The sequence below is a fragment of the Ornithorhynchus anatinus genome, chromosome 8 (genome assembly GCF_004115215.2).
Source record: "Ornithorhynchus anatinus isolate Pmale09 chromosome 8, mOrnAna1.pri.v4, whole genome shotgun sequence".
Taxonomy (NCBI): domain Eukaryota; kingdom Metazoa; phylum Chordata; class Mammalia; order Monotremata; family Ornithorhynchidae; genus Ornithorhynchus; species Ornithorhynchus anatinus.
This window is the reverse complement of record NC_041735.1, coordinates 60,591,772-60,611,581: the sequence shown is the minus strand read 5'-3', so window position 1 is coordinate 60,611,581 and position 19,810 is coordinate 60,591,772. Positions and strand designations below refer to the sequence as shown.

Genomic DNA, 19,810 nt, shown 5'->3' with positions numbered 1-19,810 from the left:
AGATATTTTAAAGCCATCTCTCATTTTCCCCCTCAGCTGGAATGCTAATGCAAAAATGGGATGCACTCCCCTCACCAAAAGATAAACAGCCAGGTACACTGGAGTAGTGAAAATTACCTGATCTGCCCCATAAACAGATTGCCTTGAACTATGCCTGGTAGCCCAATATTTGGAAGAAGTAAAAAAAAAAAAAATCCCAGGACTTGATGAGCTGAAAATACAAAGATGAAACACCACTGATTGTGTATACGGGTTAAAGTTGGTGATGTCATTGACCATCTCCATTGAAAATGAAATCCAAGCGGTCTGGTAAAACACTAGCAGGGGGAGATTCAGAGTAAGCCAAACTAACAGACCTGGCTATTGAGTTAAATTACCAAGTGGAGCAAATGGCATGGGAAATTTCACCAGTGGAGGTAGTATTACTGCTACTTATTGAACTCCAACTGATGCAATGCAAAGTGCTTAGCACAGTGAGGAAAAAGAACTGAGACTAAGGGAGAAGAAAAGGGAGTGAAGCTTTAGAAGAGCAAAGCAGTCTTAAAAAGAGTGAGTATTTGACCAAGCAAACTTCCAAACTCCCATGGATCTCTGACACACACAATCTGTTCAGTGGATCAAGCTCCAAACAAAAAGCCCTCTGGCAGGAGCCCAAATCCTCTAGTACTCAGAACAAATTTCACTTTCTACTCAGTACCGTTCCTTCACATCTCCTCTACAGCCTCTCTTTTAAATGTCATGAGGTTAATGCGTTATGTATTGGGTTCTGTTCTGTATCTGTTTTCATCCTTTTTAAAACTTATCTGATCATATTGTAAAATTGTTAAGAGGAGGGATTATGAATGCCAACTCTCCTGTACACTCCCAAGTGCTTAGTAGTTGCTCTGCACACAGTAAGGGCTGAAAAAAAGCTACTGATGAATCCTATTCATTCTGACCAATTCATGAGATCTCTGGTTACTGGATTCTTTATACCATAAAAAAAGCCAAGGGAGATTAAAAACTCAGTTAGCAGAATTCAACACAAAGGAGCTGATTTTGAAATAAATCCACCTTCTAATTGCTCTGAAGAATCTTTGAGGTAGTCTCTGTTCTCAATAACTATTTCATTTCATAACACAATGCTACCACTAGTCTCAACTAAAATTCCATTCTTCCCAGGTTTCTATTCCAGGCAACAGATGCTTGGAGAACTGGGTGTCAGTTGACCTCCTGAACATTGATCCTAACGATAATGGATGTGACTATCTCCAGTCAATCAATCAATCAGTGGTATTTATTGAACACTTACGGTGTGCAGAACACTCTCTTAAGTGCTTGGAAAAGTACAACATAAATAGAATTGATAGACACGATCTCTATCCACAAGGTGTTTATAGTCTACAAGGGGAGACAGACATTAAAATAGATTAAGGATAAGGGAAATAGGAGAGGATAAGGATATTTGCATAAGGGTTGTTGGCTGGGTTGAGTATCAAAATACTCAAAGGAGTACAAAGCCAAGGGCATAGTTGAGCAGAGGGGAGAAGGGGAGGGGGAGGGACAACCTTCATCCATGAATTTATCCAAACTCCTCTGACAGTGCTGATATTTGCTGCCTTGTTCGTAAGGAGAAACAAGGGAAGAAAATGAGAAAACAGCACTGAAAACAGAAATCATAGCAGTGCTACAAGGGTCAGCCATTTGGTATCCCACTGTGGGCAGGACTGTGGCCAGAGAAGAAGCATGGCCTAGTATAAAGAGCATGGGTCTGGGATCCAGAGGACCTGGGTTCTAGTCCTCACTCCACCACCTGTCTTCTGTGTGACTTTGGGCAAGTCACTTAACTTCTCTGTGCCTCACATACATAAATTGAGGCATAAGAACATGAACCCCATGTGAGACATGGATTGTGTCTACTTAGATGATCTTGTATCTACTCCAGCATAGTAAGCACTTAACAAATACCACTAAAAAAAAAAAAAGAGAGAGACTGTTTGACCTGTATTAACTTAGTAAGCACTTAACAAATACCACTAAAAAAAAATAGTAGGACCTGTATTAACTTTTTCAGCTAAACACACATTCATCAGTGAGCTTCACCATCAGTCGTGTCTTCTTCCAATACAAAAAAAAAAAAAAACCCACACAGCTTCCTCAAACAACAAATTCCATATGCTTACAGCTACACAGGGATGATAATTTCATTTACTTTTTACCTATCACCTTCAAGCTTCAAGTTTCTTCTCTTGTCCTGGTGTTGGCTGAATGAAGATTTGATGAACACAATTCCATATTCACCCTATTCACATACTTTATGATTTTCCCCACATTAAAATCAGTCTTTCGTGTCTGCTTCATATTCTTTTTAAATTATACCTCCTTTTGGGTATGGTTACAGAGCCAAAAAAAAAAGCACTTTTTTGCTAGAAAGAAAGATTTCTAAAGTTGAGTCGACATGACTAATCTGCATTATTCTTTAGAGTGTGTAGGCATTTTTTGTGCTAAATACAACTGAATAGATGTACATTTTCAGCCTTATTTGAATGTACCATCAGAAATTCAATTATAGACAGATTATTTTCAGTTAATTCAGGGAGAGCTGAATTTGAATCTCATTTTAAAGCCAATGAGCAATGTATCTAAAAGGTCCCCGCTTGCAGGATCTATTGTAAAATAAAATGAACTCATTTATGCAGGTACCGCAAGGGGATTGAAACCCAATATTCTGAGCTTTACACTCCTGAAATATTCCCCATTAGGAGTGAAGGTTGGTAGTTGATTTTTTTTGAGAGGAGAAAGTGCACCCTAGTGGGAGATAACCCAGAGACTAGGTTCAGGACTCAATTTTCTCCGAGTTTAAACCATCCATTTGACCCTGGGGGCCAAGAAAGGGAAAACTTTATTCTGCTTCTCCTGGTGGGAGCAGCTGTGACAGGAGAAGGATTATCCTGAGTGTCTCTTCCTACTAAAGTCATGTATGGGGTAAGTAGTTGAGGAATAGAATCTGGGACTGACCCTAAAAACGGTCAGGCAAAACTCAGTAAACTACTGGACCACTATATGTGACTACACTAATTTAGAGGTGGATAGATGTGGTCATTCATCAAAAATGTCACATAAACTTTGGTCCCACCACTACTTGTGCATGATGAGGCATGTGTACAGGCCAAGAGGCCCAGTGTTGATCACAGCTTGACAATGTGCTATCTTGCTATAAGTGCTGGTCTTGGAGTTGTGCTGAAAGGCCCTTTTATTTAGCATGTTTCTCATTTGCTGAAGCAATTTGACACCTACTAGACCTATTTTGAGCTGTGAATTTCCAAGCAATAATGTAACCAAACCATGTTTTGTGGTTGGCTTTCAGTATGTTTGTCCTTTCCATCTGGTCACCTTTCAAGCATGGCCCAGGGTTAATCAATCAATGGTATTTACTGGGTTCTAATCCCACTTACTTACCGTATGCAGAGGACTGTCCTAAATTCTCTATAAAAGATCTCTGGAGAATAATTTTATCATCCACTTGTCAGGGGATATGGGTTCTAATCCAAAGTCTTCCACTTGCCTACTGGATGACTCTGGGCAAGTCATTTAACTTCTCTGTGCCTCAATTCCCTCATCTGTAAAATGGGGATTCAAGCAAACATATTTATTGAGTGCTTACTGTGTGCAGTCCTACTGCAATTGTGAACCCCATGTGAGAAAGGACTGTCTGACTTGGTTATCTTATATCTAACTCAGCACTTAATATTGAGTATGGCACATTGAAAATGAATAACAAATACCAAAATTATTATCATTGTTATTATCCTTATTATTGTACTAGATGCTGAAGCTGAACTCCGGTCATCAGTGCCTTGATGCCTATGATATGGCCAAATTGTAATAATAACGATGATATTTCTTAAGGACTTACCACATGCCAGGCACTGCACTAAGTGCTGGGGTGGATACAAGCAAAACGGGTTGGACACGGTCTCTGTCTGATGTGAGGCTCAAAGTCTCAATCCCCGTTTTACAGGTGGGGTAACTGAGGCACAGAGAAGTGAAGTGACTTGTCCATGGTCACCCAGTAGATAAGTGGCAACTGGGATTAGAAACCATGACCTTCTGACTCCCAGGCTCATGCTCTGTCCATTAGGCCATGCTACTTCTCAAATTGTAGAATCTCAATGTTTAATATGAGATCTTCTATTTTTTGATGGCTCTCCATCTCAGAGAACACAAATAGTACTAGTTAAATTTCTTATATTCCAATGACAGGGTGACTATGACTTCCATATAATGAGGTTTTAAAGACAGTGGCACTTTAGACCATCTTTGATAATAATAATAATAATAATGTTGGTATTTATTAAACACTTACTATGTGCTGAGCACTATTCTAAGCGCTGGGATAGATACAGGGTAATCACGTTGTCCCACATGAGGCTCACGGTCTTTATCCACATTTTATAGATGAGGTAACTGAGGCACTGAGAAGGTAAGTTCAGGTTGGTGTCTCTTTCCTTCCAGAACTTACCAGTTGTTGCACTGGCCATGCTAATACATCTTAAACATCATCATCAATAACAGCAATTTGCAAGAGAATCTTGCCCAAATAGCAGAATTTGGGGCACTCTAAGCTACGCACCATCATTGGTTGTCATTGCAGTAGATATTGTAGTGATGGAGCTGGGCCTCACTTGGAGCATGATCTCAATGTCCTTCAAGATGGTAGTCAGTCCTTAGCATTTATCTATTCAGATACTGTTTAATTTTCCTCAGATAGCTGCTGGTGGATGACAGCCATTGCCATCTTTGTCTTCATATGAAGTTGCAAAAAAAACTGAGTCCATTTTCTAAGCAATACTGCGTTTAGACTCCAAGATCTGTATCTTTAAATGCATCCATTAATCAGTAGTATTTACTGAATGCCTACTCCCAATAAGCTTATTTATGGTCTAGAGAAAGGTGCTTAAGGTCTAGAGGGAAGTGATTACAGTCTAGAAAAGTCAAAGATATCTCAGAAAAGAGCACCAGTGCAAGAGCTCAGCCTTGCTTAATTCCATTAATTTCAAAGAAGAATGTCAAGAATCAGCCCTCACGCTGAATTCTGATAGTCATTTCAGGGTGGAGAGACCTAGTGATGTAACAGATTTCTCCAGACAGCCAAACTCATGAAGAATGACCTCCAGGCCACCACAGTTAATAATAAAAACAATGATAATTATGGTATTTGTTAAGTGCTTACTGTGTGCCGGGCACTGTACTAAGTGCTGGGGTGGGTACAAGCAAATTAGGTTGGACACCATCCCTGTCCCACATGGAGCTCACAGTCTCAATCTCCATTTTACAGATGAGGTAACTGAGGCCCAGAGAAGTGAAGTGACTTGCCCAAGGTCACCCAGCAGACGAGTGGCAGAGCCGAGATTAGATCCCATGACCTTCTGACACCCAGGCCCATGCTCTATCCACTACTCCATGCTGAGTTGAAATTCTCTGTACGGGTCTTGGATCTGCTCTCTGCCTTTTTCCTGTATCTGTCTAGCAGCAAAGATCACGTCAGGCATGTCACATTCTTGACTGAAAGCCATTTCATCTTTCAGGAAGTATTTGTTTTTGCCAGGTGGTTACTTGGGTGGTCCAACATTCCTCTGGCTAGAACCTTCCAATCAGTGGCCAGGAGAGATATCCCATGACGGAAATGCCACAAAACCTAGGTTTAGATCTGGTCGTAGCAGGGATTTATTGTTTGTTCTCGGGCCAGCTGATCAACTTCTGCTACTTCAGGATGTCCATTTTGGAGAACAAATAACAGCACTTTCTAGGCCATGGGAATGTTGGGATGATAAATGAGATATTGATGAGAGAGATTTTTTAGTTCTGCAGTAGAGACATTGTAATTTGTTCTTTGAATGGACGATATTGGATCCATATTGAATGAAATATGGGAAAAGTTCTACATGCATGGTATCTATGGACTCGCAAAGAGGATACTGGTGGCCCCAAACAACTTGTCTGCCTGGAATGGAATCGTATACTTTCTTTTGTCTCCATTTTCTCATTCTCAAAACTGTTTTTAATATATGGATTTCGCTAACCAGGATAGGAACACCTGGTTTTCAAAACTGAGGAGCAAAATGAAATGATTTCTTTTATGTCCCATTAATAAAACCGAGTCTTTTTAAAGTCCAATTTTCTCCTTCAGCTCCTGCCAGTAAACCTATCCAGAGTATTTCCCAAGAGAGAGAACATCCTCACCGACACTTTCAGCATCTCTCTGGCAACTTGGATCTGGGTGAATAGTTCAATCTGCACGGTTTTATAAATAGCTATAAACTTCTCAGGAAGTGGTCAACAAGACAATTTTTGCAAATGTCCTCTGGCATTTCCCTAGAGAGAGGGAAGAGGTCAGTGATGGATCGACCCATTGAGAATCTAGGTCTGTGTGGCTCAACAGAAGCAGAGGGCTGCATGATACTCTGATTAATTTAGGACAGTCCACAGAACCAACCTACACCATCCCTATCAAATCACCTTGCATAAATCAGGCTCACTCAGGGCTCGAGGTCCAAATGATCCAGATTGTCTATTGAAAGTGTCAAAATCTACTAGAGAAGAGGGTTGCTATCGTTATCTCTAGTCCCTGTAATAATAATAATGCTGGTATTTGTTAAGCGCTTACTAGGTGCAGAGCACTGTTCTAAGCGCTGGGGTAGACACAGGGGAATCAGATTGTCCCACGTGGGGCTCACAGTCTTCATCCCCATTTTCCAGATGAGGGAACTGAGGCCCAGAGAAGTGAAGTGACTTGCCCACAGTCACACAGCTGCCAAGTGGCAGAGCCAGGATTCGAACCCATGACCTCTGACTCCAAAGCTCGGGCTCTTTTCACTGAGCCATGCTGCTTCTCTGTAGATGCTGCTTCTCCCTGTAGATGGGAGAACCATGTCAACCACACAGTACCTTGGACACACATCTGTTAACTCAGGGCACAGTTTCCAAGAAAAAGGGGGATTCTAGAATAAGCAACAGAATAGAGAAGGGAATGTTCCTTTAGCTTCTGCATCGCAGACAAATAGTGACCTCCTTACCATGCAGCTATTTGACTCTGGCTACATAAAGCTAGCCTTAGGCTAAATTGAGTTTACTCTGATAGATGCTTTGTCCTACACTTGAACAAATTAAAAATTCCTGAGAAGAATGGCCTAACAGGAATCATCAGCTACTTTCCTCAACACAAACAAAAATTAGGCTATAGCTGGTCAAAGGCGTGTTCAATTTTTATATACCTTAAGTTGCTAGTTCTCTTGGCATTTTACTCCACTTTGAATAGTTGACTGCAATAAAATCATTTGAAAATAATATTATCTAAGTTATCTTTAATACAGCATTTATGTCTTTGCACACTACACTATTTGTTGCTATATCATGCAACGGGATGTGTGTATATGTATGTGGATTTCATTTTGCTTTTGTTATTGGTTGAGTTGTTACCCTGGTGAGTCATATGAGTTCACTGAACAGGTGATTTTCTGAAGTATGATCTCTTCCCCACTCATTAGAGAAGAAGCGTGGCTCAGTGGAAAGAGCACGGGCTTTGGAGTCAGGGCTCATGAGTTCGAATCCCAGCTCTGCCACTTGTCGGCTGTGTGACTGTGGGCAAGTCACTTAACTTCTCTGTGCCTCAGTTCCCTCATCTGTAAAATGGGGATTAAAACTGTGAGCCCCACGTGGGACAACCTGATTCCCCTGTGTCTACCCCAGCGCTTAGAACAGTGCTCGGCACATAGTAAGCGCTTAACAAATACCAACATTATTATCATCTGGAGAATTAATTTTAACAGGTGGAACAAATCTTAATTCACAAAGCACGCTCTCAGAAAATTCCATGTGGTAATTGCAATTGACCTGTTTCAGTAACCTAAACGTTAATACAAAACCTTAATTTCTTTTAATTATGTGTCAAAAAAAGGTTCAAAGAAGTTCTTAAATGAATTCTAAAGGAAAACAAAAAGATATAATCCATTCACAATTCTCTTTGAACTTTATCTTCTGTTTATAACTTTTGGATCCTAAAACCTGAAACATCATATGATATAAGAACACAGTCTTAATAGTATGGTAACAGGGAATGCCATCTGTTTGAAATTGTTGTTAAACTCTAAAGTGCCAAGGTGTTTCACGAACCTGTCTCCTTTAACTTTTTGCTTAAGAAGGAAAACTCGTCTAAATCTTGACTCAGGTATGAAATAGTCACTGCGAATACTACTCCGATGCCTATCCAGACAAATAACAAATTAATTTAATCAATTTGGGTGACTAATCTGATCATTTGCATCAACAGCTCCTCTTTCTCCCTACTAGCAGATCTTTTGCACTCATGTCTGAATAGCTGACTCAACTCCCCGCTTTACTCCATTGGAGGAGACACAGCCTGAGATGTTTTTAAGCTTCCTTGAACGAAAACATGATGCAGTGAAGCAGACTCGTACTTTGTTAAATTTGACTTTCTCTACTTTCACAAATTTAAACTAGGAAGCTTGATGTAGTGCTTTGATAGTAAAAAAAAAAGGGAAAGAAAGAAAGCTTTGCAGTGTGGATGTGGATGCTACTTAGATACATTTTGCTATCACTAAGTTAGTATTCCATTGTAAAATCACCTCATGATGTAGAATTAGCCATAACTTGAATTTATAGACCACCACATTGCTTTAAGCCTGAAACATATTATCTACGTCAAACCCATCTCACTACCGGAGAGTGTACAGGTGATAGGAATGATGGTCCCTATTATTCAGAAAAGGAAACTGGGGTCCTGATAAGTTAAGTGATCTACTCTTTTTCCTCATCAGGAAATGGTATTAACTTGTGAATGGTATATCAGGAAAAGGACAGAGATCCTCTGCTTCCCAAGTCGTCCACAGATTACACTGCTCTGCTATACATTTTCACCTTTTATTTTATGTTGACTGGAACTTTCTGGAAAAAAGTTTGAAACTCAACTAAGTGTGTCATGTTATAAGATGCCATTTTTGAGATATAGGCACTTCACCCCTGAAATTACAAATGAAGATTTCCATTGTACATTTAGCCGAGGTACACTATTTTTTGGTGCATGATTTAGATAGGCTGTTGAGGATAGTGTCAACAAAAGGGATTTTTTATTTCATTTGGAAGTGCTGGCATGCTCAGAATGGCATTTTAGAAGATATCATTCTTGGACTTCATCCAATTTCAAAATTCATCTTATTCTGATTAGTTTGTTCTTCTGAGACTCAAAAAATGTCCATCTCATTTTTCACAGATATAAAACTAAGAGATCAATCATCCTAAATCTCATTCTGAAAAGAATAATCTTGGCAAAGTTATTATCTGTAAGATGGCCCTTGCAGACCAATTACCTAGATGCATTTTTTTGTAGCTCTATAATTAATTAAAATAAAAACACTTTTCCTCAGTGGATGATTACACTTAACCATAATGCTCATTTCCTCTTCTTATCTGTGACCAGCTCAGGCCCAAAGTCAAACTCTAACTTTGCTACCACACCAAAGATACGGTCAACAAAATAAAACCCACATGAAGACAGCAACACCAAATACCATTGGGTTGAACAGGAGAACCCAGTTAAAAGCACAGGATAGGGAAAAGTGTGTGTGTGTGCGTGCGTGTGTGTGTGTGTGTGTGTGAGCATGTGCTTGAGGGAGAGAGGCAGAGAGAAAAAGTGAGAGAGAGATACAGTTTTCACTCTTCGTTTATAAACTCCAAGAGACACCGGGTTATTCTTCAATCCTCTCTAAAGGGCTATGTGAGTGGGGGTGGATTTCCAAAGCTCTCTTCAAGCTTCATCGGTGGTGAAGAAGCAGGAAGTGTGTTGGCTCTGACGTTTTCTTGCTTAGGCAAAAGTAGGAAACCTGCTCTGACTAGAGACCCTGAGCCAATTTGCTCAATTAGGCGTATCCTCACCCCAACTGCCCCGTGGTTTTTTTTGCCCAGTGATTCGTCAAGAGCTCGGAAAGCTGTACTGGGGGTAATCGGTGAACGTCAAGTCAAGGAGCATACAGAGGGATGGAGTGACTCGAGGGAAGAGAATAACTAGGGTCACCCCTACAGCACATTAGCAATAACACACACCCTCTACCCAACAAGCCCCCTCACCCCCACGCCCGGATTCACCCCAACTGGACGGTCCTTTCTGTTCTTCCCGGGCACCGCCGTTTCCTAGGTAAATGGACAATCAGCCTCTAGATGCTCCTCCAAGTGAGAAAGTGATGTAAGACCTTCCCCTTCGGTCTTTCTCCTGAAGGGGCTAGAGGTCTCAGCGGACGTGCCCTTGACACACCTGTCCTTCTAGTAGCCCTCCTCCCCAGGGGAAACTTCCCCCCGACCCCTCACCCCCATCCCAGAGGCTCGGGCCAGGATCCTGGTTCTTGCTTTCCTCCAAGCCCAGGAAAAGCCCCACAGATCCAGGCACCGAGGGATGCCTCCATACCCCTCACGGGGATGGTTTATCCCTGTCCCCTTCTTCGGCCCCCTCTGGGGAAGGAGGGGGTCGTCCCCTCCCACCCCGGCCCCCCACCCCCGCAGTGAGCATCCCCGTAAAGAGTTAAAGAGAGAGTGAAATGGCTTAACGTACACACACCCCGCTCCATACCGGGGAAGAGTCTCCCAGCTGCGGCTTGTGGTCGGTGAGGGCCAGGCTGAAGCTGACCGCCCCCACGGCCACGCTGGACACCCCCAGCCCTATCTCCAGCACAGAGAGCACCAAGAGGCCCCCAATGATCTGGCCGCTGGTGCACATCCTCCCTCGGTCATCGTTCCTTCCAGATCAGCCGAGAAGACACACCATCCGCCGGCTTTCTCGCCCTTCCCTCCCCCAGGGCGAACCCCAAACTTTTCAGTCTTCCCAAGCAGGGCGCCTCCAAGGAGAGGGGGTGGCCCCCCTGCCCCCCGAGCTGGAGACCGCGGGGAGGGGGGACGAGGCCCTGGAAGAGGTTCACCTCCCTGGCTCGCCCAAGGGGAGGGAGGACAAAGGATTGTCCCGGCCGCTGGACGGTGGCTGGGGGTCTCTGGAGGGAAGGAGCCCCCCGTCCCCCGCGGCGAGCGAACGATCCGGTCGGAGAGATGCGCTCCGGGCGCTGTCCAGGGTGCTGCGCGTTCTGCCGAGCGTCCCTCCTTCGGGCGCTCGCTCCTCAGGGCGCTCGCTCCTCCGGGCGCTCCTCCGGGCTCTCCTCCGGACTCCAGGAAGGCTCAGGGGGCGCGGGTCCTGGCCGGAGGGTCGAGGGCGAAGCGCTCCGGACCCCTCCGGGCCCCTGGCCACCCCCGTCCCCTGCCCGGGGCCGGAGCCAAGTGGCTCTGCCCGGCTCTGCCCTGCGCGGGGGCTGCGCGGGTGGATTGCATGCAGAACCACGCTCCTCGCCGAGGCTGGGCTGGGCTGGGCTCAGAACAACCGACCTTGTCTGCCTGCCTCTTTCCCTCTCCCCTCCTCCTCCTCCTCCTCCTCCACCTCTTTCCCCTCCTTCTCTTCCTCCTCCTCGTCTTCCTTCTCCTTCCTTTCTTCTCTCTTTATCTTCCTCTCTCTCATTGCAGTGACCTCATTGGGATCTGGGAGGTTGATGGAGGAGGGAAAAGCCAGATGTATTTATGGGTCCGGAACCAATACCCTGGCCGGCTGGCACTCCCGGCCCCGCCCAGGGATCCAGAAGCTCAGGGGAGCCAAACACGCCTATCTCCCAACCCCCAGCTCGGCGCTCCCAGGGAGCCGGCGGGGAGAAGGTACCTGCGTCAACGCCGATGCTCCTGGTGGGCAAAACTTTCTTGGGAGTGCGGGAGGAGAAAGAGGAGGAGGAGGAGGAGGAAGAGGAGGAGGAGGAGGGAGAAGAAGAGGAGGAGAGGAGGAGGAGGAAAGGGAGGGGGGAGGAGGAGAAGCAGGAAGAGGAGAGGAGAAGGGAGAAGAGGAGAGAAGGAAGAAGGCGAGTAGGGGAGGAGAAAGAGAGAAGGAGGAGGAGGGAGAAGAGGAGGAGGAGAGAAGGAAGAAGAGGAGAAGAGGGGGAAGAAGAGGAGGAAGAGGAAGGAGAGGAGAGGAGAGGAGAGGAGAGAAGGAAGAAGAGGAGGAGGAGGAGAAAGAGGAGAGGAGAGAAGGAAGAAGAGGAGAAGGGGGAGGAGGAGGAGACGGGAGAAGAGGAGGAGGCACGAAGGAAGAGGAGGAGAAGAGGAGGAGGAGAAGGAAGAAGAGGAGGAGGAGGAAGAGGAAGAAGAGGAGGAGGAGGAGGAGGAAGAAGAGGAGGAGGAGGAAGAAGAAGAGGAGGAGGAGGAGGAGGAAGAAGAGGAGGAGGAGGATAAAGAAGAGAAAGAGGTAAAATGAGGCAGGGTAAACTGAGGAGGAAGAGAAAGAAGAGAAAGAGAAAGAAAGGAGGAGGAAAAGGATAAGAAGGGGTATAATGAGGAGGAAGAGAAGGGGGAGGGGAGGAGGAGGAGAAAGAGGAGGAATAAGAGAGAAGGGGAGGAGGATGAGAATGGGAGGAAGAGGAGGAAAAGGGGGAAGGAGGAGAAAAAGGGGGAAAGAGGAGAAGGAGGAGGAGGAAGAGGAGGAAAAGGGGGAAGGAGGAGAAAAAGGGGGAAAGAGGAGAAGGAGGAGGAGGAAGAGGAGGACAAGGAGGAGGGGAAAGAAGAAGAGAAAAGAGGAGGGGTAAAATGAGGAGGAAGAGAAGGAAGGGGAGGAGGAAAGGAGAAGATGGAGTATAATGAAGAGGAGGAAGAGGAAGGAAAGGTAATCGGTCAATTCTTGGTGAGCAAGGACCTACTCTATTGGACTATCCCAAGAGCTTAGTACAGTGCTTTACCCACAGTAAGAGCTCAATAAATACCAGCGTTTGAGTAAATGATTCATTGAGGAGTCAGAGGAGGAGGAGGACAAGAAGGAGGGAGGAGCCCTGTAAAACGGAGGGTACACATATAGACACACACTTAAATATACACCTACACATACACCTAAATTCACTCATATGTACTTTTAAATACATCTACACATGCCAGACCCACACGCCCGCTCCCACACACACTCTCTCACACACAGACACTTACAAACCATCCCGAAAAGACTTCTTCTCCCTTAAAGTTGAGATTCGTCAGGGCCTTGTGGAGTTTTTCCTCTCCCAGCTCTCCCGCCCCTCAAGGGAACCCTGTCCCCAGCCTTCAGGAGACTCAGTCTCCTGTCGGCTGGGGAAGGTACCAATCATGGAGGAAAGAATGCTCTGCCTCTCCCTTCTCCCTCCTCATCCCCTGCTTCTCACCCCACTGTCTTCCTCTTCTCTCCCTTCTTCTCCCTCTTCTAATCCCTTCTTCCCTCTCCTTTCTCCCTCCCTTCTCCCCCTTCTATCCCTTCTGTCCCCCTTTCCTCCTTTTCCACCCTCTTCTCTTCATTTTCCCTCCCTTTTGCTCTTCTCCCTTCCTTCTCTCCTCCCTCCCTGCCTTCCCCTTTCCTCTCCCCACTTCTCCATCTCCTCTCTCTTCTCCCTTCTTCCCTCCTTCCTCCCTCCCTCCCTCCCTCCTTCCTCCTCCCTTCTTCTCTGCCTCCTCCCTCATTTCTCTTCCCCTCATCTCTCCCTCCTCCCTCCCACCTCTACCTCCATCTCCCCAAGGCAGGAGCGAGGCACTGGACTCCCCAAGTCCGGGGCAAACGGCCTCGGAAAAACAGTTCTTAGCCAGGCACACCTGGCCTGGTTCTCTTCCTGGCTTACTCTCGCTGATGTTCAGGCCCAGGGTCGGGATGCTTCTGGGCTCAATCCATCCATTATCAATCAATCAACCAGGTTATCAATCCTTAATCGATTGGTGGGTGCCACCCTTTCCAGCCTGGCCACTAGGAGAAAACAGGCCTGGGTATTGTGGGGTGGCTGGACTGGGCAGTGGGCAAGGAGGATTAGGGGACCGGGTCAGGGCCGGTAGAGAGCAAAAAGGGGCATAATTGGACCAGAGCGCCAAGATCGAAGCAATTAGACAGGCCTGGACAACTGCCGGGGGTTTGGGGAGCGGGGTCAGTGGGAGCTTGGCCAAAGAACCACCTCTCTCCACCCTTCCACAGCAGCTAATGGTTTTCTGGGGCCAGCCATGTGGTGGGACACTCAGGTCCCCCCACCTTCCCATCCTCCACCTCCTTGATGCAGTAGTTTCCATTCACGGGTGCAGGATGAGCTCAACTCGTATAAAGTTAATGGCTCTCTTCTTCCCTTTAATTCACCCCACCAAAGGGGAAGCAAGGGGAACCTTTTTGACCATAAGTAAATGTATTTTGATTCTTGAAAAGAACACGTGTATTTAAGTTAACAGCTCCTACAGCTCTCTGTTTTAATCTTCTCTCATCATTCTTTCCCCTTCTCTTCTCCTGAACACTAGTTACTGTTGGCTAAGTGGCTATTTAGAAAATATTTCCTGTAATAACTCATTTTTTAAATCCATAAGAATAATTTATGGGCCAGTTTTTCTGTAAAACGACTGATACCTTTAGGCCTGGTACTTGTCACAATTTCCTAACTACTGGAAAGAGTCCCACTTTGGCTATAGGTTTTTGATTCCTTAATCGAATCTGGTTAATATTACAGAATCTTTGTTTTCATTGGCTTGTGATTGAGGGGGTGCAGGTGGACCACTGGAGTGCATCTGCTATATTATCCCAGCTAGGATGTGGTTGGTTAATAGAAAGTCCTGCTTCTGCACCTCTTCTGTTCTTCCCATCCTTCCCAACTCCTTTCCTCAGGAACAGCAGGAGGACCAGTGCTAGCCTGGGAAGAGAATAGAGGAGGCTGCCTGAGGGAAGTCAGGAGGAAACTTAGAGAACTGTGTTCTCCGTGACTGGTTCTCTCACTGGTAATGATAATGATAATAATGATGATGATAATAATATCTGTTAAGCTCCTACTATATGCCAAACACTGTACTTTAGTACTGGGGTAGATACAGGTCGGACACTGTTTCTGCCCTGAATGGGGTTCACACTCCAAGTGGGAGATGGAACCGGAATTGAATCTTGCTTGTTTCTCCCATTACTGATCAATATTTATTGTGCAGGCCATTGTATCAAGTACTTGGGAAAGTACAATATAGTTGTTAGACACAATCTTCCACACTACTGTGCTGCCTCTCCTGAAGCACTCTCCATCCTGTCGTAGATCTCCTCCCATCCATACCCCTGTATCCCCTCCCTTAGATTGAATTTCAGGTTTTGCTCCCATCCCTGGTTCCAAGTGCAAATCCAAATCAGCAGCAATCTTAAAATCCAAAGCTAACTATCTGCTGACTTGGCTGTTACTTGATGAAAATCGATTAGACTCTCCCTCTATTTCTTGGGATCATGGTGACCCAGTCAACCAAATCCCAGCACCATGATATCTCAACCAAGAAGAACTGGATGATCCAAGGTACCTCTTGCCAATTGACCCACTCATTCCCATTCCTGAAAGAACGATAGAGAGGGCCTAGTGGAGAGACAACATGGCATACCGAATTGAGCACGGGCCTGGGAGTCAGAAGGTCATGCGTTCTAATCCTGGCTCCACCACCTGTCTCCTGTGTGACCTTGGGCAAGTCACTTTACTTCTCTGTGCCTCAGTTCCCTCATCTGTAAAATGGGATCGAGACTGTGAGCCCCATGTGGAACAGGGACTGTGTTCAAACCCATTTGCCTGTATCCGCTCAAGTGCTTAGGGCAGCTGTGCATCTCCAGGCTCTAGATCCTGACTGGCTTTGTGTTTCTCTGCAGCAGCATCTCTATTTCTCCCCAGGAAGTGAAAATAATAGCAGGTCTAGTGAAACACTCTGCAAACACATAACACAGTCACAGAGCATTGATAAGGCAGTAGGGGCAGTTTGTTCTGCAGCTGCCCATTTTATTCTTCCACAGGGAAATAGATCCCTCCCAATTTAAGAATAGATCCCTCCCAATTTAAAAATCACAGTTCTGATAAAAAAACAAATTACCCTTTCAAACTTTTCCTCATTTTCTCTAATGAGCATTTTTTTCAGTGTTTGTCCCGAGGCTGAAGTAATCAGAAAATCAATTTCTGATAGCAGTTTCACAGCTTTCAGCTTGGAGAGGCAAGAAGGGCAGAGGGTAGTTGAGGGGACTCTTATGCTCAGACAATATTCAGGAGCCACTGTTATGGTTCTCCCCAGGGGAAGAGATGAGGGCCAGAGACAACGTGGCCATGTGTAGAGATAGCAGAAGGAGAGAGTGAATGGGTGTGCTTCTGGCATCCAGGGAAAATAACAGACCTGCTGGGCTCCACTTTGGGGTGCCCTGCTACTGGGGAGCATCTCTTCTGGCCTGAGATGATGCACCAGAGTGACAAGTGCTAGCAGTGAGGACTTTTCTATGCATTCCAACTAAAGGATCTGCAGCGAAGACCCACTGTCCTCATCTACTGTGTCACCTTGGGTAAGTCACTGTGCCATCAGTTTCCTTATCTGTATCATGAGGATAAAACACCTGTCCTCCCTCCCTGCTAGACTATAAGTCATGTGTGGGACAGGGACTGTGTCAGATCTTATTTTCTTGAATCTACCCCAGGGCTTAGCACAGTACTTAGCACATAGGATATGTTTTCTAAATACCTTCATCATTATTATTCTGATCAACCCTGCCAAATGATGTAACATCCACCCTGAAGAGCAGCACGTCTAACTGAAAGCAAGTAGAGGATGGCTGTTTTTGAACAGAAGCTCTGTAAAGATCGAGAAGTAAGGAGACAAAAGTAAAAATAGCACCAAAAATTGTGAGGGTCAAACATAACGCAGCAAGGAACAGACTTTGTACGTGGAACTGGAGTCATACACTGACCTTTTCAATCAGAGATGCACCCATAGGTGAATTTCACCATCAGTGGTCTCTATGAAGCAGGCAGCTTCTGTTCAATCTCTAATAAAATTATTCTGCTGCTGACTGGCTGCAGAGGGGAGGATTATAACTGGAGTGGAAACAGATTTCGTTGGTGATTTCTCTGCACTTACTACCTTCCTATCAAGACTTTTTCAAATTCCTTCATTTGGAGACATTTAAATGCATAAATATCCAGAAATGCTTCTTATCTGTCAGCAAGTGGCACCGGAAAGGCAGGCCAGGAGATTCCCGATGGACTGAGCCTGTAGCTGGTTGCAGCACCTCACAACTTAAACTTGGTTCTGCCCCCGAGTTCCTGTTTAGAAAATGAGAGAGGCTGGAGGGGGAAAAGACACTTTTTCCATCCCGCCCAAGGCTCAGTGTCCAGTACAGCAACCTTCCCTACAGAGGCTGGAGCTGGACGGGATGCAGAGGAATCATCATCATCAACCCAGTTCTGCAGCTTGTCGGCTGTGTGGTCTTGGGCAAGTCACTTCACTTCTCTGTGCCTCAGTTACGTCATTTGTAAATGGGGGTTAAGACTTTGAGCCCCATGTGGAACAGGGTCTATGTCCAACTCGATTTGTGTGTATCCACCCCCAGGTTTAGAACAGTGTCCGGCACATAGTGAGCACTTAACAAATACCATAATTATTATTATTATCATTATTATCATTGCATATGAAGCACTGTATGAAGCTTTTGAAATCCAGAAGTGATGGGTGGGGGCAACAGAGGAATAGAGAGAACCAGATCCTCATTATCATCCTTTTAGAGCCATACTGGACACCAGAAGGCTTTTCTGCTGTTGCCTTCCTAGCCTGAGAGATGAGAATGCATCTCAGTGAATATGCCCTGCAATTTTTTTTTTTAATGGTACTTGTTAAGTGCTTACAATGTTCCAGATAGTGTACTAAATGCTGGGGTAGATACAGGTTAATCTGGTCAGACACAGTCCATGTACCATATGGGGCTCACACTCTTAATCCCCATTTTACAGATGAAGTAAATGAGGCACAGAGAAGTGAAGTGACTTGCCCAAGGTCACACAGCAGAAAAGTGGCAGAGCTGGGATTGGACCTAGGTCCTCTGACTCCCAAGCCTATTTTCTATCCACTAGACCTGTTTCTCACTCCATGGCAGTATACACTAAGTGCTAAGCACAGAGAACTTAAGTAAGAATTGATTAAATATCCAAGAGATGTGATTGGTAGTGGACACAAGGATCTCCTTATTTCAGTTAATTTTTTATATCATCCCACCCACCTTTCCTAGAGACCTATCCCTCACTCCAACCCAGTCTCCTTTTTAAGAAGCTCCTCGCCTTTCCCATCTCTACAGCTTTGGGAAGACCCCACTGACACCCAACTCTGCCTTACCCACAATTATTTTTTGAAACTTGTCTTGCCCATTCCACCCTGACCCTACCCTTCATTGTCTCACCCCTGCCCTTGCCACCTGGTTTCACCTCTGCACTCATCCTTTGATTCATTCATTCAATCATATTTATTGAGCACTTACTGTGTGCAGAGCACTGTACTAAGCACTTGGAAAGTATAATTCAGCAATAAAGAGAGAAAATCCTTGCCCACAACGGGCTTACAGTATAGACGGAGCTTATAGCCCTCCAGTACCCCGAAGCTATCCTCCATCCCCTTTCTCTCTCAATCCTTGATTCTGGTCCAGTGCAGATAGGAGTGAGGAAGAAGGTAGGGATGGGCCAAGCAAGGGAAGGACCAACTGTAGACTAGAAGCAGCAAGGCTTAGTGGAAAGAACATGGGCTTGGGAGTCAGAGGTCATGGGTTCTAATTATGGCTCTGCCACTTGTGAACTGTGTGACTTTGGGCAAGTCACTTAACTTCTCTGTGCCTCAATTACCTCATCTGTTAAATGGGGATTAAGACTGTGAGCCCCACGTGGGACAAGCTACCTCGTATCTACCCCAGCGCTTAGAACAGTGCTTGGCACTGCTTAACAAACAACATCATCATTATTATTATGGCCAAGTAATGTGTCTACCAACTCTGTTTGACTGTACTCTCTCAAGCTCTTAGTACAGTGCTCTGCACACAGTAATTGCTCAATAAATGCCATTGACTTATTGCTTTGTGCACAGTAAGTGCTCAAAAAATACCTCGATTGATTACCTGATGACAACCGGCTGCAACAAGAAATGGCCAGGGACACCTATGGAATATGACCCTCTGAGATGATGCACAAGAAACTCCCTGAAACTTCCAAGGGGAATGTACAGTAGGGAAAGAACAAGGGGAAAATAGGGACACAGAGTGGGACATGGAGAACTGAGGGCTTGTCGGGGGAAGGCATCTTGAAGGAGATGTGCTTTTAATAGGGCTTTGAATGTGGGGAGAGTGAACGCCTGTGAATATGAAGAGAAGTGAAGCGTGCTGTCTGGATTTCAGTGAGAACACAGAAAGGTAAGGTCAGAGAACCACTTTGGTTGGGTAGCATGATTTACAGGTTCAGCAGAAATCCTGAAAATTATCAGGTTAAAGTGTGTGATGAGGACTGCTCCACCAAAGAGAGAGAAGCAGCTCAGCCTAGTGGAAGGAGCTCCGGCCTGGTAGTTAGGAGGTCCTGGGTTCTAATTCTGACTCTGCCACTTGTCTGCTTTGTGGCCTTGGTCAAGTCACTTAAGCTTCTCTGTGCTTCAGGAACCTCATCTGCCTAATAGGGAATAAAACTGGGAGCCCTGTTTGGGATGGAGACTGTGTCCAAGTTGCTTATCTTATGTCTATCCAAGTGCTTAGTACCATGCCTGATATATAATAAATGCTTAACAAATACCATAAACAAACCCCAGCTGCTGGTCTGTGACTCTGTGGTTCCCTGTCCCACATAGGGCTCACAGTATCAGTCTTCATTTTACATAATGATGTAAGTCTGTTGTGAGCAGGGAATGTGACAGTTTATTACTGTATTGTACTCTCCCAAGTGCTTAGTACAGTGCT

The 19,810-nt window shown here is 45.2% G+C and overlaps 1 protein-coding gene across 3 annotated transcripts in view; it reads right to left on the bottom strand.

Annotated features, from left to right (window-relative positions):
* The window catches only part of TMEM196 (transmembrane protein 196), a 52,821-nt gene extending 41,346 nt beyond the window's left edge, over positions 1-11,475 (bottom strand). For 2 of the 3 annotated variants that reach the window (XM_029070181.2, XM_029070183.2), the window contains exon 1: positions 10,619-11,475. In XM_029070181.2, the coding sequence (XP_028926014.1) occupies positions 10,619-10,765 (147 nt within the window). In that variant the 5' untranslated portion in view covers positions 10,766-11,475. Of the gene's footprint in view, positions 1-10,600 lie in introns of all 3 variants that reach the window. The other variant, XM_029070182.2, reaches the window with a different exon arrangement.
* Between the last annotated feature and the right edge of the window lie 8,335 nt (positions 11,476-19,810).